The sequence below is a fragment of the Anabrus simplex genome, chromosome 6 (assembly GCF_040414725.1).
Source record: "Anabrus simplex isolate iqAnaSimp1 chromosome 6, ASM4041472v1, whole genome shotgun sequence".
Classification (NCBI taxonomy): Eukaryota; Metazoa; Arthropoda; class Insecta; order Orthoptera; family Tettigoniidae; genus Anabrus; species Anabrus simplex.
Window position 1 is genome coordinate 88,697,992 of NC_090270.1, and position 25,009 is coordinate 88,723,000.

General features: G+C 39.1%; 1 protein-coding gene across 1 annotated transcript in view; it reads left to right on the forward strand.

The window, feature by feature from the left end:
- Positions 1 to 25,009, forward strand: part of LOC136875870 (sodium channel protein Nach-like) — a 113,712-nt gene that overhangs the window by 59,926 nt on the left and 28,777 nt on the right. Inside the window, exons 4-9 of the mRNA XM_068228232.1 lie at positions 838 to 1,044; positions 2,514 to 2,519; positions 6,739 to 6,895; positions 12,185 to 12,330; positions 17,888 to 17,906; positions 20,374 to 20,487. Coding sequence (XP_068084333.1) covers positions 838 to 1,044; positions 2,514 to 2,519; positions 6,739 to 6,895; positions 12,185 to 12,330; positions 17,888 to 17,906; positions 20,374 to 20,487 — 649 coding nt within the window. The remainder of the gene's footprint in view (positions 1 to 837; positions 1,045 to 2,513; positions 2,520 to 6,738; positions 6,896 to 12,184; positions 12,331 to 17,887; positions 17,907 to 20,373; positions 20,488 to 25,009) is intronic.

The following is a 25,009-nucleotide window of genomic DNA, read 5'->3' on the forward strand; positions in this document are numbered from 1 at the left end:
GAAATCGGCTGCTTCGTAGGAGTTCATTCAACTATGGAAACAGGTCAAACTCTCAAGGTCTCAAGTCTGGTAAGAACAGCGGGTGTTCGAAGACCTATTTCCAATCAGCACGAAATGCCTTGGCCCATCGTACAACCATCCTATACGGTAATGCATTCTCGCCACCGGCTTCGCGTAATCCTCGATATCATTCTCATGCAGTTTGCCCACGGTCAACTTCGATTTTATTCCAGAAACGCTGATCACCTTTTGAAAACATGCTTTAGATCGATGAAATCGACACCCTTCACTTCAACGCCACACAGCAACAACACTCCCAACAGGATGCCCGTCAAATGCACACTACACATCGCCAAGAGTGCCTCCTGACCGCTCCCATATCCTATTTGTCCATGTCTGATCTGCAAGTGTTCCTACTACTTTACTTATAGGTTTCATATATAAATAGCAATAAGTTCACTTCTAGGGAGATTACAAAAATAAATAAATGTTTACCTTGAAGAGTAATGATCGACTCAATCATTGGTAAAAACAGTAAACGTGGTTTTTCTTATCTATGATGAACCGTGGCTCCCTTTTATCACCCACAAACTGATATTATAAAAATAACAAATCAATAATTATGAAAACTGTCGTATTCTTTTATTGCAAGTTGTTTCCTTGCTATGATTCTATTTTGAATGGTAATTATCTAACATTTGTAGAGGATTTATGAATGTTAAGGCCTTATGTAGGAAAATTAAGGGTATATTCGTCACCATATATCAGGCTTTTATGGTCATAACTATCCGAAATCTAATCATGGTTGATCATTATTAGAAACTATTTACATTTCAGGTTGATCTGGCTGATCGTTCATGTCCTCGCTATCTGGGGAGTGGTGTTCATCATCGTAGACGTGTGGAAGGAGTTTCTAAATACTCCCACAGTTACCACTGTGGATTCAACCCACTTCCCAATATGGGAAGTTCCTTTCCCTGCAGTGGCCGTGTGTAATCTCAACAAGATCAGCTTGAATTCGGCCAAGAAAATGGCAAAGAACCTGTAAGTACACTAGATATCAAGGGATTTCCTATTAGTCTGAGACCTTAGAACCAGTAGAGACTTCGTCACTTCATTGACTCAGGTTAAATATGTAAACGAATCTTTCGATTTGATTTGACGAAGAAATGTACACGAAAGAACAATAATCTTTATAAGAATCACGTTTAGTGGAACATTTATTAGTTCCAGAAATTTTAACATGAACATAAAATGTTGAGGTTTTCACGAAGTGTCAGTTCTACTCTCTCCAAGTCAGTAAGTCACGGATAAAAATCATGTTATAAATGATTCGACATTTAAAGGAACATGAAACGGCTATCTTGCTAATATTAAGGTCGTCAAATCTGTGGACTTATGTCTATGATACCTCAGCAACAGTGCAACATTTAGCATTTATGTTCACTGAACTTGATGTAATTTACGTTTGTAATTTGAATATATCTGACTTTTTTACTTTAATATTCTTAATTGGTTTAGATATTTTACGAATAAAACACTGATAGTTTTATTGAATTAATTTAATCGAGGATGACCGAGTTTGTGCACACACACACAATATTACACTCGACAATGAATTACAACACTTGCTTAAGTCTCTTGTACTCACAGTGGGTCTCCAGCTGGCAGTCTTTACCTTGAACAAGCGATCCTTCCACAATCTTGATTGACGGGCTTCAACTTCCACTTCGTACGCACCACCGTCACTTCACACAGCAGCTCCATGAAGTCAGGTTCGAACTCACGAACTTTGGCTATCATAACGCACGATGAATTACATTTGGCTCCCAATTCATTCAATAATAAAGACTCTCTCCCCAGTTGGTGGTTATCCGTAACTGAACTGAGAAAAAGTTTTTCTTTTTTCCATTTTCTTTCATGCATTCATGAATTCAGTTCATTCATCTACATTGTCATGTTCTCACTTTAGCTGCTGGTGTTCCGTAGATTAAAGCTGGGAGCATTCAATTCATATAATCATTCAATCACTCATTCAATAATGAATGCTCCCTCCCCGGTTGGAAGTTATCTGTTACTAGGAGAGAAGAGTACTTACTCATTCATGCATGCATGAATACAATTCAATGATGTAATAATTCATTCATTCATTCATTCATTCATTCATTCATTCATTCATTCATTCATTCATTCATTCATTCATTCATTCATTCATTCATTCATTCATTCAGTCAGTTAATTCATAATGTGTCTATTGTAAGCCGAGTAATAAGGGTAAGATACATGTTGTCCTAGACTGTACAACATCATTAACGTCCAGGACAAAAAAAAAATTGGAAAATTTAAATACTACAATTTAGATATTGGGTGTAAATAGTGATTAGGCGTAATTGTAATGTTTAATGTAGTAATCTTCTTTTTCTGATTCCTATCCGTTCCGGATGTTGGCAACCATCTTGGCTGTGCTCGTCCTGTCACTTGCGGCTCGAAAAAGCTCTGTAGATGTTTTAGAGGTCCACGTTCTGATGTTCTTAATCCACGATATTCTTCTTCGGCCAACGCTTCTTTTTCCTGGAATTTTTCCTTTCAGGATGGTCTGAAGGAAATTGTATCTGCTGTTGTTCCGTATGATGTGTCCCAGGTACTGGATCTTCCTTGCTTTCAAGGTGGTCAGTACTTCTTTCTCTTTCTTCATTCTTCGTAGAATCTCGACATTTGTGACATGCAATGTCCACGGTATTCTTAACATTCTTGTATATAGCCACATCTCAAAAGTCTCCAAGCGTTTACCCAATGATTCTGTCAGAGTCCACGTTTCAACACCATAGAAGAGAGTGGAGAACACATAGCAGCGTAGAAGCCTGATCTTCGTCGACATTTCTAACCCGTGATTCTTAAACAGATTGCTCATCTTATTGAAAACAGCCCTGGCTTTTCCAATTCGGGTCTTCTTCATCTCATCAGAAAGATCCCATTGGTCATTTATGGTGGTACCATGATACGCGTATTTGTGGGCTTGTTCAATGTTGTTCTGGCCTATCTTAAGATGACATGCAAGAACCTTGTTTTTACTTATTATCATTGTTTTCGCTTTTTGAGTGTTGACATCTAGACCATACTCAGAGCTCATTTGTGTAAGTCTATCTACAAGGTACTGTAAACTATCCTCACTATCAGAAAAGACGACTGAGTCGTCGGCATATCAGATGTTGTTGATATATTTGCCGTTTAAGAGCACTTCCACCTCCACTTCATCAAGAGCTTCCTTAAAGATGCGTTCTGAATCGATGTTGAAAATCAGTGGGGATATAGAACCCTGCCTTGTAGAATGTTTATGTCCTCCGTATTTTCTCTGTCCAACCTTACAGAAGCCAACTGGTTCCAATATAAGTTTACTATTATATGCAGGCCCTTGTCATCCAAACCAATGCTTTTTAAGATTTCAACGATCTTCTGGTGTTTTACTCTGTCGAAAGCCTTCTGGTAATCAATAAAACAGGCATAAATGTCGCAATTCACGTCTCTGTACTTTGCACCTGGATACAAAACAATGCTCCACGCGTACCAAATGCATTTCTGAAACCAAATTGTGTAGGGAAAATTTGTTCTTCACAGATCTAGTATATTCTTCGGTGAATGATCCTCAGAAATATCTTTAGTAAGTGACTCATGAGGCTGATAGTCCTGTACTCACCACATGTTTTAGCTCCGGTTTTTTTGGGCAATGTAATAAATTCAGATTTAAGCCAATCCCGTGGAATGCAACCAGAGTCGTAGATGTCGTTGAATAGTGCAGTCAACCATTTTAAATTATCTTCACAGAGCAGCTTTAGAATTTCGGAATTTACATTTTCAGAGCCAGGTGATTTACCGTCTTTCATTCTATTTATCGCAGTTTGTATTTCTTCCATCAGAATTCTAGGCCCTGTTTCGCAGTTTACTTCAGGTGGTTCAGGACGATTGTCATAAAAAAGTTGTTCTACGTATGTTTTCCATGTGTGTTTTAGCTCCTCTTGTCCAACGATTATTTTCCCTTCACTATTCACCAACATGTTCCCTGTTCTTGATTTGTATTTCCCAGTCACCTCTCTGACTTTTCGGTGAGCATTGGAACTGTCATGCTTTAGTTGTAATTTCTCTATTTCATTGCACTGTTCCTGTATTTCTCTTTCCTTAGCTTCTCGTATCCGTTTCCTGATCTCCTTGTTGATATTCCTGTATTCATCAGGGTTACTTTTCACTCTCCTCCTTCTGTCCATCATTTCAAGTATTTCTTCAATCATCCATGACTTCTTTTTGGTCACATTAGGTCACAAATGTTCCTCTTTAACGGATTCTACTATAGAGTTTATTCTTTTAATTTTATCTTCAGTACACCAGTTACCTGACAGAGACTTCAGTTCATTATCGAGATGGACTCCTACATTTTGTCTTATGAAAGGTTCTTTTAATTTTCGGATATCATACATTTTGACTCTTTTCTTCTGAATTCTTTTCATTCTGATTTTAAAGACACGAACTAGGGGAACGTGGTATGAGTAAATGTCAGCACCTGGATATGTTTTCATTGAAACACAGCTATTTCTATACATACATTAATTGTAAGAAGAAAATCGTATGAGAAATTAGATTGCAATAAATTATTATTCTCTCTTCAGCTGCAGGCGATCGGGAACTAGGAGATAGAAGTATTCTATTCTACACTTGGTCTGACTCCAGACAAGACTGAAAACCGAGGCAATTAATTCACGTGATCACTCCATACACTGAACAATTCAACACATATCACTCGACACGACAATACCACAGAGCAACTGAATACCAACAACACTGCGACTCAAGTACTACTTGTTCGCGGTGAACTCTTATATACCTGGTCATGAAGTTCTAGTCTCTTCGGGGTGCGGCAAGAATAGGAACGTTCTAGTTTCGCCTTCCAGAAAATTCACGGAGACACCAGAGAAAAAGTACACTAGAAGCAGGGGCCGCGACATGCCCTCAGTCTGACTAGCAGCTGTCCGGCCTAACTCATTCATACCTTCCAGGAAATAATGGATGCGACTTCCAAAGGGCTGACAGTCGCACAGGCACGTAACAATATGTTTGTTAAATTCAGGGGGTAAATGATGTATGCTATGCTTTTATTTATTTTAATAATATCTCTGTAAATTTGAATACCGTCTATTCATTAGTTTGTGAAATATGCAATACGCTCACATTTTATCGATATCAAATGGCAGAAAATAGGAACAGTTTCATTCAGTATGAAAGCTCACACTATCAAACACAGACTTGTGTAAGAACTACTGCATTCTAGGCTGCAACAATTGTTACAACAATGATCTCGACGCCACAAATGTTCTCTACTCAAGTCATTGAAAATTACATTGTAAATGTACGAGGGCGAATCAAAAAGTAAGTTACACTTCCAGGTTATGGGTATTTATGTAACCACCTGCACATAGATAACACGGCTGTCACAACATACGATGTAAATTCACTTTTCCACATAGTCCCCAAGAGACTCTAAACATTTCTCGGAACGGTCAACCAACTTTTTGATTCCGGATGCGTAGAAATGGAAGGTCTCCATGTCAGATACTAGTGGTTTATTTTGTATAGGCATCTGGGGAACATAAAACTATTTCCAGGTTTGGAAATGCATTCAGAGAAAGTTTTAGTGAATCATACTGAGAATCCAAGACGCTGTCATTCATAACCTAAAGTCGGCCTAAAGCGTGGGAAATCTCTCGCTCGTAGTTGGATAGACACGCCTGAACGAGCTTGGACATATCGAGACGGAGTAGGGGATGAGGAATTCTATTTATGTGGGTGGAGGACGCGATCCAGTAAACTATTAACAAATCATATATTTGAAGAACCTACGAATACTAATAAAACTCTTGTGATAGTATACTGGTCTAGTAGATGTATTTGGTCTTTTATATATAATGGCAACTTTCGGTAATATATGGTCTAGTTTCAAGGCATAGACCAACGGTGTGTGTTTGTGCAAACGAAAGTGTCTCTAAAATCAAGTATTAGTGTCAGTGCTTAAAGAGACACAATATCATAGTGGTATACCGTGTGTTGATGGTGAGATCCGGCAATTTGTGTTGATGCACAAAAACAGTGAAGCGCAAACTATATCAACACTACAGATGGTAGTACAGTCCTCGCTGTTGTTTCCCATTGTTTTTGTTGTAGAATTATGCAATGTACTGTACATAGGAAATCTTCCAGCAGTTGTTAATATTTTGAGTGCGAAGTGTATATTTTTTCGTATTGATGAAGTGATACAAATCAGGATATATGTAGTTATTTAAGAATCCGTGGAGGAGTTACTGGAGAATCTAGGCGCAGTTCCTACCTGTTTAATAGTTTTCAGAGGGTTAGGTAAGGCCATCAGCACGCAGATTTATGTACACGCCCTGGGAGAGAGAATTTTCATTCTCTTTCAGAATTCGAGGGATCCATTTCAGTGAATTCTGGCTCCCAGATTCCAGACATTTCAGTTAATAATTCCATTTATTTTAAATTAAATATATGTACGGTAATTATATTAAGAATTCAATTAACGCCAAAACGAGAGGCGAGTATTTTATTTCATTTATTTATATTTTATAAACATTAAATTACAATAGTAATCAAATATATTGCGGGGAGGGTAATATAATCATGTATTATCACAAACTCAAGTGCTATCTTACTTATATGTATGAATGTCCTGTTGATCAGTTCCAGGGACAGCAGCTACAGACCCGTTTTCGAAAAGTTACGCTATCTGGGGCGTCTTTATGACCACGATATTGAAGGTAAAGGACATTTCTCCGAGCTACATCGACTGCTATTGGGAAACAGCTCCAGCTACAACGTTTCCGACATCATGTCTAAGGTGTGACACAGATTCTTCACTTTTGGTGTGTAGTTTATCATATGCAGCAAAGTTGACTTGCATGTTAGCACTACGCCGTATACATTGTGGAGGAGCAAATGAAGGCAGGGGAAGATATAGAGTCTCTCAAAAAAGGCGTTTGGTATTACCTAGGTATACTAAAAAATTACAGTCGAAAATTTCGTGGACTGGCGCTGTGACTTCCCCTCTCGGAGAACAATCATCGAACGAGAAATGCAACCATTCAAGCTAAGGGCGCCAATCTTTAAGTTGAGGACTTAAAGATAAAAATTTATAATCAAGCTTGGACGGACTCTTATCACAGGGGTGGGGTGATAGTGCACTAATCATTAAGCAGGAGAATTAGAAATCAAAAGGCTAATTAAGGCAGATTGATTAAAGTGAACTAGAAAAATACTATTTATTATATGGAATATAAATGACGACGGTTTAACGAGAACTGAATTTAAAATAGAAAATGAATTTAACAAAAAAATTGAATGACTCTACTTCGCGAAAACTTGCAATATCTTTAACTCGTTTGCTCACCATGTAGTCTTGTTCTGCTGGTCCTTGGAAAGCTTCCATCCTTGTAGCGGGAACATCATCGGTCGTCTTTGAGATCTCTTCATCTGCAGCTAAGTACCATTCCTGCCTTGCACATTGCACCCACCACTAATTGGAAGATGACTTCAAAACTAACACTCCCTATTATGCTCTATCCCATATATTGGAGATAAGCCCTAAGTCATAGTTAGAAGAACCACCTTGGGTTATATGGAGAGGATACTCAATTAAGAATCCTTCCAACTTTACTGAAAATGTTCTCTGAAGTTTCATTTCTATCTAGATTAATACTACCTATTGACTTAGACTGGTTCAAACCGGTCTCGTAGCCGAGCTGTACGTACTTCCTGATGAGAGTGGCTATACACCCCTCATTCAGAATTTCTAAGTATCGAGACGAAGAATCAAGTAGAAGATCAATAATAGAATCACGTAGAATAATATCGATCAGAATAACGTAGAAGTCTTGTAGAAGATCAGTAGAAGATCGAGTAGAAGATGAAGCCAAGAGCTCCAACACGCCCTTTTATCACCTTCTCTCGCGCTAATTACAGGTCGCTACACGTGGTCCAATCAGATGACACGTCTCTCCCCACTCCAGATATTAGAGTTGACGAGTCTTAACTATGATCTCAACTGTTCTTCTATTAGTCCTTTCACTCAGTATCCATGGCAACATGACGCTCCTTTGAAAATATAGGCGTTGATCAGTTTGAATAATTCTGGTCGAAATACGGTAGCTTACGTTAGAACGCTTGAACACGTGCTCGCTTTTCTCAGAACTTGATGTCTAAATTTGTCCTTCCTTCTTCCTCGGTGATGTGGCAAGATAGAGGAAATCTACTGCAAGTTAATTTTAAACTAATGTCGCAAGAATCTAAGTGAATATTAGGATATTCAGCCCTCGTTTACAAGTCGTAGTTACAAAGTAATGAAATGATAGTGAGCAAATGATTAAACATGAATTATAATACAATTACATACCAAAATAAATATCATGACGTTAAATTCCTGAATTAATTACACATAATAAAATTAACATAATTACACTGTAACGTCTGGAACGTTACAGCGCCTACTGTGCAGGCAATACGGCGTTATACTCTTGGACTGGTGCTTACAGTGTAGGCAACACAGTGTACACCAGTGTACGTACTACAGTCAATATGTTCGTGGACTGGCGCTAACAGTTCAAAGATCACATTGTCTTTTGACCTGCCTTTTCACGAATTGTTTTCACCGCCGTGGTGATCAGGGAGATTTCGACTTGAACACCTCAAATATTTCGAAAGCGAATTTGCCTATTTTTTGGCAGAACTTGAAACTTGCCTTTCTTCAAACTACGACATTCTCAAGTTCCGCCGCTGACATTCAACTATTCTTCACAACTGTATGCACGCAACTGCCTCTTCTTGGAACTAGCGAAGAACTGTCACGGCAACATCTTTTGGTGCAAACTCTCCGCTTTAGTGCACCACAGCGACACTGGACGGCCAATCCACGAACTTCATGACACGAGTACGTACAAGCTCCTTGCAGGTATAATTTTTTCATAAACAGTTGAATCCATGCATGTATTTTTTGGACTGTGAATTCTATTTTATTAATAATGAAAAGTATAATAATAATGTTATTTTCTTTACGTCCCACTAACTACTTTAACGGTTTTCGAAGACGATGAGGTGCCGGTATTTTGTCCCACAGGAGTTCTTTTACGTGCCAGTAAATCTACCGACATGAAGATGACGAATTTGAGCACCTTCAAATACCACGGGACTGAGATAGGATCGAACCTGCTAAGTTGGAGTCAGAAGACTAGCGCCTCAACGGTCTGAGCCACTCAACCTGGCAACTAAAATTGAGCCTGATAAAATATTAAATGCGAGGAACATACAATACCATTTTTTGAGGGACTACACCTTCTCCTTACCCCTTAATCCAGCCCGCTTGGTGGCCATAATCGTTGAGGTGTTCTTTTTTTACAATTGTCTTCACGTTGCACCGACACAGATAGGTCTTATGGCGACTATGGGACAGGAAAGGACTAGGAATCGAAAGGAATCGGTCGTAGCCTTAATTAAGGCACAGCATTTGTCTGGTGTGAAAATGGAAAACCACGGGAAACCATCTTCAGGGCTGCCGACAGTGGGGTTCGAACCCACTATATCCCGTATACTGGATACTGGCCGCACTTAAGCGACTGCAGAAATCGAGCGTTGAGGTGTCCAAATGATGGAATAAAATCACCATCAGAATGTTGGCCGGCAATATTCGCAATATTCGTATGGAGTGAGGACATATAACGCTGTTGATGATGACGTCAAGTCTTGAGCAGACTCTTTGGTGTTTTTTTGACAGGAGTAGGCTACATGCTGACACCGGGTTTCACCCTCTCCCTACCTTACCCTCATCATCCCTCATCCAAACGCACAGGTCGCACATGGGTGTCAAATAGAAAAACCTGTATCAGGCGAGCACATCTCTTGTCCCAGTGACAGGAAATGTTCTGGAACTTGAAGATGTGGAAGTTTGTTTAGAAATGAGAAATCATATATTAACCCCGAGCAAGTTGGCCGAGCGGTTAGGGTCCCGCAGCCATGAACTTGCATTAGAGAGATAATGGGTTCGAACCCCACTGTCGGAAGCCCTGAAGGTGGTTTTACGCGGTTTCCCGTTTTCACAGCAGGTTGTACCTTAATTAAGGCCACGGCCGGTTCCTTCCCATTCTAGTCCTTTTCTATCCCATCGTCACCATAAGACCTCTCCGTGTTTGAGCGACGTAAAGTAAAATGTAAACAATAAAAATGTCCAACAATAACATTCCAAACCCAGACTGACTACACTATAATTCAACTCCCTCTGTGGGTGGGGGCGGTGGAATAACACCCACGTTATACCCTGCCTGTCGTAAAAGGCGACTAAAATGGGTCCCAGGGGCTCTTAACTTGAGAGCGTGGGTTGGCAACCACCGGGCCCTCAGCTGAGTTCTGCCTTTCATCCAATCCGACCTCTTTTGGTAAACGCTTGTTCTTTTCTTGTCCCGACGGTATTACGTATGGAGGTCCAGTGAGTCTTCCATTTCCACGCCCTTCGTGGTCCTTGTCTTTCTTTGGCCAATATCTGCATTTTTCGAAGTGTATGATCCCTTCCATTTATTCTCCCTGGTTAGTGTTATATAGAGGATGGTTGCCCAGTTGTACTTCCTTTCAAAACAATAATTACCACCAGCACCACCACCACCATCACTATAATTTTACTGTGTAGTGACTGTGATATTACAGCGATAATACAAGATGCACAGAAAAAATTCTGTCAAGACAAACATTATTATTAGGTACTTTTAAGCTATAGGTTTAATGAAAACAGAGGATGTAATAAGATAATACAGCTTTAAAATATCAAAACTATGTTGTTGTTGTTGTTGTTGTTGTTGTTTGAGTCATCAGTCCATAGACTGGTTTGATGCAACTCTCCATGCCACCCAATCCTGTGCTAATCTTTTAATTTCAACCTAACTAGTACATGCCATATCAGCTCTAAGCTGCCTATCATATTTATGCCTTAGTATAACCCCTACAATTTCTTACCGCTTAAAATTCCCTCAAAAATCAACAGAAAGAGTCCTGGGTGTCTAAAAATGTGTCCTATCGTACTGTCTCGTCCTCTGATCAAATTGAGCCAAATCTATCTCCTCTTACCAATTCGATTTAGCATCTCTTCATTTGTGATTCGATCTACCCATCTCACTCTTAGCATTCTTCCGTAACACCACATTTCAAAAGCTTCTATTCCCTTTCTTTCTGAAATAGTTATCGTCAATTTTTCACTTCCACACAATGCCACGTTCCAGACGAAAATTTTCAAAAACTTCTTCCTAATTTCTATATCAATGTTTGAAGTGAGCAAATTTCTTTTCTTAAGAAAGGGCCTTCCTTGCTTGTGCTAGTCTGCATTTTATGTCCTCCTTTCTTCTGCCATTGTTAGTTATTTTAGTACCCAAGTACAATATTCATCTACTTCCTTTAAGACTTCATTTCCTAATCTAATATTACCTGCATCACCTGACTTCGTTCGACTGTACGCCATTACTTTTGTTTTGGACTTATTTATTTTCATCCTGTACTCCATCCCCTAAATTCTATCCTTATCATTTAGCAGTTTCTCCAGATCTTCTGCAAATTCAGATAAAATAACAATGTCATGGGCAAATCTCAAGATTTTGATTTTCTCTCCTTGGATTGTGATTCCTTTTCCAAATTCTTCTTTGATTTCCTGTATCGCCTGTTCTATGTAAACATTGAAAAGGATGAGGGACAAACTGCAGCTTTGCCTCACTCCTTTTTGGATTGCTGCTTCTTTTTCAAATCTCTCGATTCCTATCACTGCAGACTAACTTTTGTACAGATTGTAGATAGTTCAAAAACATAGTGTTGAAAAATGAAATTATTAAAAAATCAGTTCACTTTGAAAAGAGCACGTCTCAAGTGAACCAAACTTCTCTTTTTGACCTCCAGAGATTACATCTAAAATCAGTATTATCTGAATCTTTACTTGCTATAAGCAATTCAGAATTGCAGCTATGATTGCTTCACTCATTTACAATATATTAACTTTTCTGTATCTCCAACAATTCACTTTTGTTGACATGTATCCTTTTCCAAATAATTGATTTGTTTTTACTTTCACTGACACGATAATTTGTTCACAACTACTGTATTTCAGTTATCTCCAAGCTGTGAGGAACTTCTGGTGCGTTGCATGTGGATGGGACGGATCACCAACTGCTCTGAGCTGTTCAAAATGCGTAAGACTATGGAGGGTTACTGCTGTGCTTTCAATTACGTCCGTGACCATGATGATTTTATCAGGTGTGTATATAAAGTTATCACTGAAGTAATTATCATGAAACTGAGCTCAATGGCTGCAGTCGCTTAAGTGCGGCCAGTATCCAGTATTCGGGAGATAGAGGGTTCGAATCCCACTGTCAGCAGCCCTGAAGATGTTTTTCCGTGGTTTCCCATTTTCACACCAGATAAATGCTGGGGCTGGACCGTACTTAAGGCCACGGCTGCTTCCTTCCCACTCTTAGCCCTTTCCTATCCCATCGTCGCCGTAAGACCTATCTGCGTCAGTGTGACGTAAAGCCACTATAAAAAAAATCATGAAAAATATGCAACTAAAACTATTAGAAGGTGAAACTACCGTATTTTTAGGATCGTAAGACGCACACTGATATTTTATTGAAAATATAATTTCACTGTATTTTCAAATAAAATTTTGCAAAAATAATTTATGTTGTGTACAGACACAAATTACCGGTAGGTAGTGTAATACTGTGACTGTTAAAAATTACAAGTAGATATTGTTTTCCTGCTGCCCTGTTACCATGAAATTTTGAGTATTCTGTAACTTTTGATTTGAATGCCAAGTCGTAAGGAATCTTCCCCTTAACAAGTGGCATTGTGTACGGTAAACTATCGCTGCCCGAACTTGTTACCGGAACTTCCTACTGATTACAAAGTGAAAGAATGTATTTCTACCCTTCCTTGAAGGTTACCTGTAATGATCAATCAATCAATACTGATCTGCATTTAGGGCAGTCGCCCAGGTGGCAGATTCCCTATCTGTTGCTTTCCTAGCCTTTTCCGAAATGATTTCAAAGAAATTGGAAATTTATTGAACATCTCCCTTGGTAAGTTATTCCAATCCCTAACTCCCCTTCCTATAAATGAATATTTGCCCCAGTTTGTCCTCTTGAATTCCAACTTTATCTTCATATTGTGATCTTTCCCACTTTTATAGACGCCATTCAAACCTATTCGTCTACTAATGTCATTCCACGCCATCTCTCCGCTGACAGCTCGGAACATACCACGTAGTCGAGCAGCTCTTCTTCTTTCTCTCAATTCTTCCCAACCCAAACATTGCAACATTTTTGTAACGCTACTCTTTTGTCGGAAATCGCCCAGAACAAATCGAGCTGCTTTTCTTCGGATTTTTTCCAGTTCTTGAATCAGGTAATCCTGGTGAGGGTCCCATACACTGGAACCATACTCTAGTTGGGGTCTTACCAGAGACTTATATGCACTCTCCTTTACATCCTTACTACAACCCCTAAACACCCTCATAACCACGTGCAGAGATCGGTACCCTTTATTTAAAATCCCATTTATGTGATTACCCCAGTGAAGATCTTTCCTTATATTAACACCTAGATACTTACAATGATCCCCAAAAGGAACTTTCACCCCATCAACGCAGTAATTAAAACTGACAGGACTTTTCCTATTTGTGAAACTCACAACCTGACTTTTAGACCCGTTCATCAACATACCATTGCCCGCTGTCCATCTCACAATATTTTCGAGGTCACGTAGCAGTTGCTCACAATCTTGTAACTTATTTATCACTCTATAGAGAATAACATCATCCGCAAAAAGCCTTACCTCCGATTCCACTTCTTTACTCATATCATTTATATATATAAGAAAACATAAAGGTCCGATAACACTGCCCTGAGGAACTCCCCTCTCAACTATTACAGGGTCAGACAAAGCTTCACCTACTCTAACTCTCTGAGATCTATTTTCTAGAAATATAGCAACCCATTCAGTCACTCTTTTGTCTAGTCCAATTGCACTCATTTTTGCCAGTAGTCTCCCATGATCCACCCTATCAAATGTTTTAGACATGTCAATCGCGATACAGTCCATTTGACCTCCAGAATCCAAGATATCTGCTATATCTTGCTGGAATCCTACAAGTTGAGCTTCAGTGGAATAACCTTTCCTAAAACCGAATTGCCTTCTATCGAACCAGTTATTAATTTCACAAACATGTCTAATATAATCAGAAAGAATGCCTTCCCAAAGCTTACATACAATGCATGTCAAACTTACTGGCCTGTAATTTTCAGCTTTATGTCTATCACCCTTTCCTTTATACACAGGGGCTACTATAGCAACTCTCCATTCATCTGGTATAGCTCCTTCAACCAAACAATAATCAAATAAGTACTTCAGATATGGTACTATATCCCAACCCATTGTCTTTAGTATATCCCCAGAAATCTGATCAATTCCAGCCGCTTTTCTAGTTTTCAACTTTTGTATCTTATTGTAAATGTCATTGTTATCATACGTAAATTTTATTACTTCTTTGGCCTTAGTCTCTTCCTCTATCTCGACATTATCCTTGTAACCAACAATCTTTACATACTGCTGACTGAATACTTCTGCCTTTTGAAGATCCTCACATACACACTCCCCTTGTTCATTAATTTTTCCTGGAATGTCCTTCTTGGAACCTGTTTCTGCCTTAAAATACCTGTACATACCCTTCCATTTTTCACTAAAATTTGTATGACTGCCAATTATGCTTGCCATCATGTTATCCTTAGCTGCCTTCTTTGCTAGATTCAATTTTCTAGTAAGTTCCTTCAATTTATCCTTACTTCCACAGCCATTTCTAACTCTATTTCTTTCCAGTCTGCACCTCCTTCTTAGTCTCTTTATTTCTCTATTATAATAAGGTGGGTCTTTACCATTTCTTACCACCCTTAAAGGTACAAACCTGTTTTCGCATTCCTCAACAATTTCTTTAAACCCATCCCAGAGTCTGTTTACATTTTTATTTACCGTTTTCCACCGATCATATTTACTTTTTAGAAACTGCCTCATGCCTGCTTTATCAGCCATATGGTACTGCCTAACAGTCCTACTTTTAAGACCTTCCTTTCTATCACATTTATTTTTAACTACCACAAAAACAGCTTCATGATCACTAATACCATCTATTACTTCAGTTTCCCTATAGAGCTCATCTGGTTTTATCAGCACCACATCCAATATATTTTTCCCTCTGGTTGGTTCCATTACTTTCTGAATCAGCTGTCCTTCCCATATTAACTTATTTGCCATTTGTTGGTCATGCTTCCTGTCGTTCGCATTTCCTTCCCAATTGACATCTGGCAAATTCAGATCTCCCGCTACAATCACATTTCTTTCCATGTCGCTTCCCACATAGCTGACTATCCTATCAAATAATTCCAAATCCGCATCAGTGCTACCCTTTCCCGATCTGTACACTCCAAATATATCAAGTTGCCTATTATCTTTAGAAATGTGCCTTACACCTAGAATTTCATGTGTCTCATCTTTAACTTTTTCGTAGCTTACAAATTCTTCTTTCACCAGAATGAAAACTCCCCCTCCCACCTTTTCTATCCTATCTCTACGATACACACTCCAGTGCCGTGAGAAAATTTCTGCATCCATTATATCATTTCTCAGCCATGATTCAACTCGTATTACAATATCTGGTAAATATATATCTATTAAATTACTTAATTCTATTCCTTTCTTTACAATACTTCTACAGTTCAACACTAACAATTTTATGTCATCCCTACTTGATTTCCAGTTCCCTGTTCCCTTATCACCGCTCCATAGGCCATCCCGTTTCCCTGAATGTACCTCCCTATTACCCTTCCAAACAAATTTCCTAACTTATACGTACCACTGCGGTTTAAATGAAGGCCATCCGAGCGCAGATCCCTTTCTCCTACCCACCCATTAGGATCTAGAAATTTCACTCCCAGTTTCCCACTAGTCAAGGTCGCAGCTCTTTGTGTTTGCCTGATACGATAAGGAGGCGGGCGGCCTTGTTAGGCATTCTCTAGCAACTCACATTTCAGTCAGACAAATGCAGGTATTCCATAGCCCCTATTTATTAACTGCAGTAATAAAATGGGTGTCCGCCTCTGTGATGTAGTGGTTAGTGTGATTAGCTGCCACCCGCGGAGTCCCGGGTTCAATTCCCGGCTCTGCAACGAAATTTGAAAAGTGGTACGAGGGCTGGAACGGGGTCCACTCAGCCTCGAGAGGTCAACTGAGTAGAGGTAGGTTCGATTTCCACCTCAGCCATCGTGGAAGTGGTTTTCCGTGGTTTCCGACTTCTCCTCCAGGCAAATGCCGGGATGGTACCTAACTTAAGGCCACGGCGCTTCCTTCCCTCTTCTTTGTCTATCCCTTCCTATCTTCCCATCCCCCGCACGACCCCTGTTCAGCACAGCAGGTTAGGCCGCCTGGGCGAGGTACTGGTCATCCTCCCCAGTTGTATCCCCGACCTAGAGTCTGAAGCTCCAGGACACTGCCCTTGAGGCGGTAGATGTGGGATCCCTTGCTGAGTCCGAGGGAAAAACCGACCCGGGATGGTAAACAGATTAAGAAAGAAAGAAAAAAGAAAGTATCATAAATATACCGACAAAAAGTCAAGGATTTTCTTCGTGTTATTTTAAGAACTATGGTGCAATCGGATGGGCGGAGAAAAGTTTCCTTTTTGAAAAATGAGGTGCTAGTGCTTCTGGGCTTGCGATTCAAATGGATGAACTTGCCGTATTTGCTGTGCTGTACTACAAGCCACTAACGTGCTTCAGGGAAGAGAAGGGAAGGGAGGAGGATTGGAGTGTATAATGGAGACAGAGATAATGCTCCCTCGTATGCACAAGTTTCCTCGTTCGACTCGCACAGGATTGTCCTTGTCTCTTACAGGCAATATCCACAGGTCGTTTATTAAACTGCACACACAGTAGAAGAACACGCTGTAATTAAGACACATTTGTCAGTCCAGGAATACACCAGATCGTTTCTCTTCTCGTCTGTTGGTCGCAGTAACGTTCTTTATTATTTAACATGCTCGAAGGTGCAACGTTGCCGCGCCACGATTGTGTATTCCTTCAATCACAACATTTTAAATGGAATGAAATACTGAATGAAGGAAAAAATACGCCCAATGGTTTGGTCAGAGTAGATGTTCCATATGCCCCCCCTCCTACTTCGATGCATAGTTCACAACCTTGGGACTCTGTCCAGGATATGTTGTATGTCACGCATTACCCCTTTCTCCCACTTCCCTTCCCGTACCTTCCCGTTCCTTCCCGTCCCTTCCCATCCCGTACCTTACCTCACCTTACCTTTACCCTTCCCTTCCCTTCCCTTCCCTTACTTCCCTTACCTTACCTTTACCTTACCTCACCTTACCTTACCTTCCCTTCCCGTCCCTTCCCGTACCTTCCCTTTCCATCCCTTACCTCACCTTACCTTACCTTCCCGTCCCTTCCCATACCTTTCCTTTCCATCCCTTACCTTACCTTTACCTTACCTTACCTTACCTTACCTTACCTTACCTTCTCGTCCCTTCCCATCCCTTCCCTTCCCTTCCCTTCTCTTCCCTTCCCTTACCTTCCCTTCCCTTCCCTTCCCTGACGCACAGCAACAGGCAGTGGCTGGCTCTCTGGCATAGCAAACACGGCAAGTTCGTCAACTCGCGCACCAGGAAATGTAACGAAGTAACCTCATTTTCTCGAAAATAATATTTGTCCCCGCCAATCCGATTGGGCCATCGTTTTTAACATAACACGAAGAGCAACTCTGGTTTCTTGTCGGTTTAAATATCGTACATCCTGTAAACTTGTGTATGTTGGGTATTCAGCCCGAAGGCTGGTTTGATTTTCTACAGCTCCACCAACAGCTGCCATAGATAGCCTAGGTGTCGCTGAAAAGGCATACTAGGGAAATGCGGAGTGATGTAGTTTCCCGTTGCTTTCCTCACTAAGCCAGAAGTTGCTATTACATATCAGTCTGCCAAACCCACTGAAATTCATGCACCAACCGACCCTATGAGCGATATTTTCACACCATTCATAACAGGGACTGGCTTCATAAGGAACAGTATTAATAGCATCGCTCATACCTCAGCCACTTTCATATTGTCAAAGCCAAGGATGAGACTGAGACAGGTCAATAAAAGTAACACATTTATTCTAGTCCATACCAGAAGACGTAGTGCACTGTAAACACTACATCCTGCCAGCAAAGGCATCCTGTACACTTAGTGTGAAATATGTAAAATATTCTATCCTAATTGGTTTAGCATCGGGAACAAGAATATCCATTCCTCCAAAACAATTTGACATTAAATATGAAATATTTAAAAATATTCTACCACTAAAGGGTTTGAATGAGTGTCAGCTCCGAAAAATATATGCAGTCGTCCAGAAGTGCTTGACGTACGAACTGAGGGTACATACGACAGGCTCAGCCAATAGCGGATTCTCCAAACCTTTGAAAGAGAGTTTCCAGTTTAAAACTGTGGCATTTCACGGGAATATTTCTAGTTGTGCTACGATATCAAGAATGTTCACTAAAGCCTGCCGTCAGTCAAATAGCGTTGTGAAGGTTATGTCTCAAAGTTCACGAGTCTAAAACTCACGAGCTAAAATTAGTAGAAAATAGTATCAAAACTCACGACTTCGAACTAGTAGCTAAATCAAACTTTGAATGATTCTCAAACCGCACGAGTCCGGAGGAGAGGTACCACAGGAAGGATCAGATCCGTGGTGACTCCCCGTTGCCCTTCAACCCCTGTTTGTCCACCCACATTTAGAATGGGATTTCCGATGTATTAATAACAGGAATTATCACCCTACTACAGACCAAATTCTTCAAGTATAGCACTGATCTTTACCCAGTTATTCTGCTTGGTGCCATAGAGCAGTGCAAAGCATGGAACTCAATACTTCGCAAAAAGCTAAGCTAAATTTGGTCTACAACGGCTATAGGCTTTATAAGCAGCGTCAAAACAAGTCGGTCGAAAAAAGTATGGTTTCGTGATAAAAGACTGTCATCCGTGTTTGCCAGTGAAGTGATAATAGCGTTTTAAGTGTAACAACCCACCAGGGTGTACTTGATAAACCCCCGTCGTGCATACTCTATGTGATAATGCACACCAGGCCCACCTTTTGAAGAGAGAGGTACCAGTTACCAGAGGGCACGCATTTCCGGCTGGCGCTAGCAATGGACTTTTCAAACATATACAGTAGTTATGTGGGTAGGGTGGACATTTATTCATTCAAAGGAGAACTGGCCAAGCTCGTGAGTTTTGAGACCGGCCCAGGTAAAAATCCTACTCTTACAAACACAGTGTGTCCCACACCCAGCGGGGCCGGGAAATAACATGCATGTTCCGAGCGGTATATTCAAAACCTCCCACGTATTATATTACCAATATTATTACATTTATTGCTCATTTATGAACCCAATAGCCCTTACCATGAGCATTAACTTTTTTTTTGACAGGCGGTGTTGAAAGTGGTATCCTTCAGCATTCAAACGTTCCTGGCATCTTCTAATGAAATTGCTATTCACACGCATAAGTTCCTGTTGCGTAATTGCTTTAATTACTGTTGTTGTATTGTTTTTAAGTTCATCTATGTTGTGAGGACTATTTCTGTAAACTTTAGTTTTTAGGATTCGCAACAAATAGAAGTCGCACACAGTAAGATCGGGGAAGCGGGCAGGCCATAACGCTTTCGATATTATCATATCATCAAAACCCACCTCTGTGTTTTGCAAAGAATCTCCTGAAATCTCCTATACACTTCTCTACATGACTCGGTTATTACATATGTGTCATATATAAAAACTCTTTGTTCAAGCGTGACTTTCACTGGCATTTCAATGGTGTAATAGTTCAATTACTACTCTAATTAATTCTACTGTAATTTAACCACACGTGTTCTTGCAACAAACATGTCATTTCAGGACTTCTCGGCTTCACGGCTTCCCATGACACACGAACTCGAGTAACTGACAACCTCGTGGCTATGCAGTGAATCAGCATGAGGTTGTGAATACACCGCTCGGAGTATGCATGTGCATTTCGACTGCCGGCCTCGCTGGGAGCGGGACGCACTGTATTAGTGAATTTTGATACTCGTGAGTTCTGAAACGACATAGTTGGGAACCCGTGGTATATGTTAAGGCTACGCTAGCATCATTTAAAGTAATAGAATCTGAAATTCTTTTCACAGTGGAACTGCTGAAGATCCAAATGATGATGATGATGACGAGGATAACGACAGCCTGAAAGTGAGCTCTCCAGGATATCACATGGGACTGTCCGTCATTCTTAACCCAAACCCCAGGGACTACTACTATCCTCTAATCTCATCTTACGGATCGAAGGTAGGAACACGACCATTGACTTGATATGACGGGAAAATATTAATATTCTTGTAATTCCACCTTCCGACATTTGTGTAGGGTCAGCGTAGCACTCAGACTCAATTTGACATCTAGTTGGCGATTTAAGACTGGATGCTCTTCTTACTGCTACGCTCCGGTACTAGTGGAAATACCACTCTAAATCGTTCGTTGGGATTTAAGTCCGTACGGAGTCGATTGCCAAGAGCAACGTGCCAGCGTTCTCAAAAAACTGTGTAATAATAATAATAATAATAATAATAATAATAATAATAATAATAATAATAATAATAATAATAATAATAATAATTTATTTATTTATTTATTTATTTATTTATTTATTTATTTATTTATTTATTTATTTATTTATTTATTTATTTATTTATTTATAACTTATCTAAAATACATTTGCAAATATGCAGTATGATATTATACATTATCTTTGCAATTATTTACACCTGCAAAGCACTTGATGTGCTTATCTGCCGGTGTAGTTGTTTCACATTTGTATACATGGTTGCATTCCTTACTGGGTCCTAGGATACTTCCTTGTGGAACACCTCTTTTAATAGAAGTTATTTCTCCATATATATTATCAATTTTTACCCTATACGTTCGGTCAGTCAGATAACTTTCAAAAACTTTTTGTGGTGTTCCTCTTACCCCAATTTTGCTTAAGGCTGCAATAATGTTTTCATGGGAAATTGAATCAAATGCCTTTGAGAAATCAATAAACACAGCTAAAATATGCATACCTTGATTTAGCTTCCCATTGATCAAACTGGAGAATTCTTCAAGAAGATTACATGTACCCTTGTGTTTTTGATAAGCAAATTGATGTTCATCAATTATTTTAAATTTTTCTAAATATGAGATTAGGTGATCAGCAATGTATCTTTCAACTACTTTACCTATAGTTTGAAGAATAGATATCTGTCTATAGTTTTCATACTGTAAATGTGAACCTTGCTTGTAAATAGGTCTCACTATGGCAGTCTTCAGATCCTTTGGGAAAATACCTGTCTATTATTTTATTGACTAGCTTCTGTATTACTGGTGTTATTATGTCTATGTTATCTTTCAGATGTTTAACTGTTAATTTATCCGTGCCTGGTGATTTATTTATGTCCATTCCTTCAATTATATTTGCTATATCTGCTGTACTTGCTAGTGGTAGGTAAAATGATGAAAGTCTCTTCTTTGTACCCTACATTCATGTACTACCTTGTCTAGCTGTTCTGAAAATGTTTTTGAAAAGTTATCAACTATATTTTCTAGTGAGTCTTGCCTTCCTAAATAATGTCTTACCGTTTCTTCTATTGTTCATTTCTTTTTAGTCTTTACCACACAAACTTCCCAAGTTTTCTTCATGTCCTCTCTACAACTTTCAAACTGCAATCTGTAATACTTTCTTTTTGCTTTATGAATATCAGCTATTATATCATTCCTCATTCTTTTATATAACCTCCTTAAATTTTCCTTATTTTCTGGATTTAAATTTGATGCATTTTTCCATCTTTTGAAAAGTCTGTCCCTTTCTTTGATTTTTTCTATTATAGCACCCGTCAGCCACGGTTGAGTCTCTTTCCTTCTCTTCTGGTTTTTTGTATCCTTCGTTTCATTAGTTGCCTCGTTAACTGCATTGCAAATCTTCATGTATATATCATCTGAACTCATATTCTCATTTATTTCTTTTCCAATAATTTCTATTTCTGTTCTTAACATGGATTTACTCACCCTTTCCTGTATGTTATCTATAACTTTTTCACTTGGAACATATTTATTACGCCTAGTATCATGTGATATCTGTACAGTTATTATATAATGATCAGAAACTTTAGTCTGAATTACAGAAGAATCTCTTACATTTTTCCCATTCCTAATCAATGCATGGTCGATGCAGGATTGTGTTAGTTTTCCATTTACATATTCTTCCCTTGTGAACTTGTTAATGCAATGAACTAACTAATGATCTGCTAACACATTATTGTACAAGGATGTGACTCTGCTGTCTTTCAGAATATCTATGTTCATGTACCCAATAATTATTAAGTTTCTGGCATTCATACTATGTAAATGAAGATCTAACTCCTCCACAAAATCCTTTGGATTATAGTCAGGTGGTCTGTATACTGCCATAATGATCCCATATAGTGTTCCATTAATCCAAACTTCCCCTGATAAATTTTCAAACTGATTTGTTATACATTTCTTTTCTTTAAATACGAACCCTTCCTTGACAAAAATGACTATTCCTCCACCCCTAGAAACATTTCTTATTGAATAATGCATACTATATCCTTCTAACTCATACTGCTCAATTTCCGTTTCATTATTTACATTTATTTCACTAAATATTAGCACATCTACCAGTGGCCTGCTGTGTTATAACCATCTGATCCCAATATTTTCTAATTGATCTTATATTCATATGAAGTAGAGACATTTCACTTTCTTGTTTCTTTGTCATCTGTAGCCATTCATCACAATTATTGTATACCTTTGAATATAGTAATAAACTACAACTATCAATATAACTGACATCCATAACTAAATTTCAGATACACTAGAGTAAAATTAAATATTGATACTTTCAGCCAGTTACTGGATTTTTTCAATGTCTTTTTTTTGAAAGAATTCTTACCGGAGTAGTTTTCTCTTCCTTTCTAGCGAACAGCTTTCCCTGCTTCACCCATACGTACTTCCATCATTTGATGTCCGCCTGTCTCCATGCCTCCCAGCGAAGATTAGCCATGTAAGGGGACAGTTGCTCCGTGACAAGTACCTTCCCTCCTTCTGTTGGTCCAATAACTTTAGAGTTAAGGATGGTCTTGATTTTCCTTCTTGCGAGCATTAAGTCTCTCTTCTTCCTTGGTAGCTGAATTATGATGGGTTTGGGTACTCCTTCTTTCCTGGTTGGAACTCTGTGTGCTGCATCTATTTCAGTTTTACACAAAGGAACATCCAGCTCTGCTGCAAATCTGCATGCTATTTCTTCAATATCTTCCTCATCTTTCTCTGGAATACCATGTAGCAAAAGGTTTCTATTTATGGAATATTGTTCAAGTTCTTGTATTCTAATTTCCTGTTCATGAATTATATAATCCTTTTCTTTACATTCATCTGTTAAACACTCCACTTTCTTTTCCAACTCCTTTATATGTTTAATCATGCTCTGCATTCCTGTCCTAATGTCCTCATACTGTTCACAAATGAACTTCTGACTTTTAACACTTTCCCTCAGTTCTTCCTTCATTTCATTCACTGCATCTTTCAAGTCCACAACTATTGTTAATTTTTTGTTGATGTCCGACAAGTCATGGCTTTTTTTAGCGTTACTGCTAGTGTCCACTTTCTTTCTGCATTCAGCACATCGCCATTTTGTTTTCTTGTCCTTGCTCATCGTACGGTACGAATTTTCTTTCAGGACGGAGCAATCATAGTGCCATGCATTTCCGCACCCCTTGCACTCCACATAGCCACCGTCATTAGGCAGTTCGCACTCGCACGCTTTGCAGTATTCCATGACGTACTGTATGCAGCAGTTGGCAATACTACCGTGTTTTGTTTCTCGTTCCTTACTCCGCCACTAGAATCTCTGATGTCATACGTTAACTCTTCGATCAATGGCGACTTAAATTTTAACGAACTCAACAATCAAGCAAACACAGTTTTTACTCTTGTACAGGTTTCGAGTGAAATGTTAATTATGTCAATTCAAAGAACTTCACTTAGTATTAAGTAATGTAACTGAACTGTACCTCAATAATGTCACTTTCCACATGAAAAATGAAACTCTCACAGCACTGTATACAAACACGTTCTTTCACCATAATAATAATAATAATAATAATAATAATAATAATAATAATAATAATAATAATAATAATAATAATGGTAGATCTGGAAAATGTATTCGATAATGCTGATTGGATCAAGCTATTTGAGATACTGAAGATGATCGGGACCAGATATCGAGAACGAAGAATGATCTACAATCTGTTTAAAACTCAGTCGCTTAAGTGTGGCCAGTATCCAGTATTCGGGAGATAGTGGGTTAAAAACTCCACTGTCGACTAACCTGAAGATTGTTTGGCGTGGTTTCCTATTTTCACACCAGGCAAATGCTGGGGCTGTATTTTAATTAAGGTCACGGCCGCTTCCTTCCCACTCCCTAGCCCTTTCCTGTCCCATCGTCGCCATAAAACCTATCTGTGTCGGTGCGACGTAAAGCAACTTGCAAAAAAACTCAATCTGCAGTGATAACAATTGAGGGCTTCGAAAGAGAAGTAGCAATCCAGAAAGGAGTGAGGCAAGACTGCAGTTTGTCCCTCTCCTTTTTAATGTTTATATAGAGCAGGCAGTACGTAAAGGAAATCAAAGATGAATTTGGAAAGGGAATTACAATCCAAGGAGAGGAAATCAAAATCATGAGATTTACTGATGATATTGTTATTGTATCTGAGACGGCATGAGAGCTAGAGAAATTGCTGAATGGTATGAA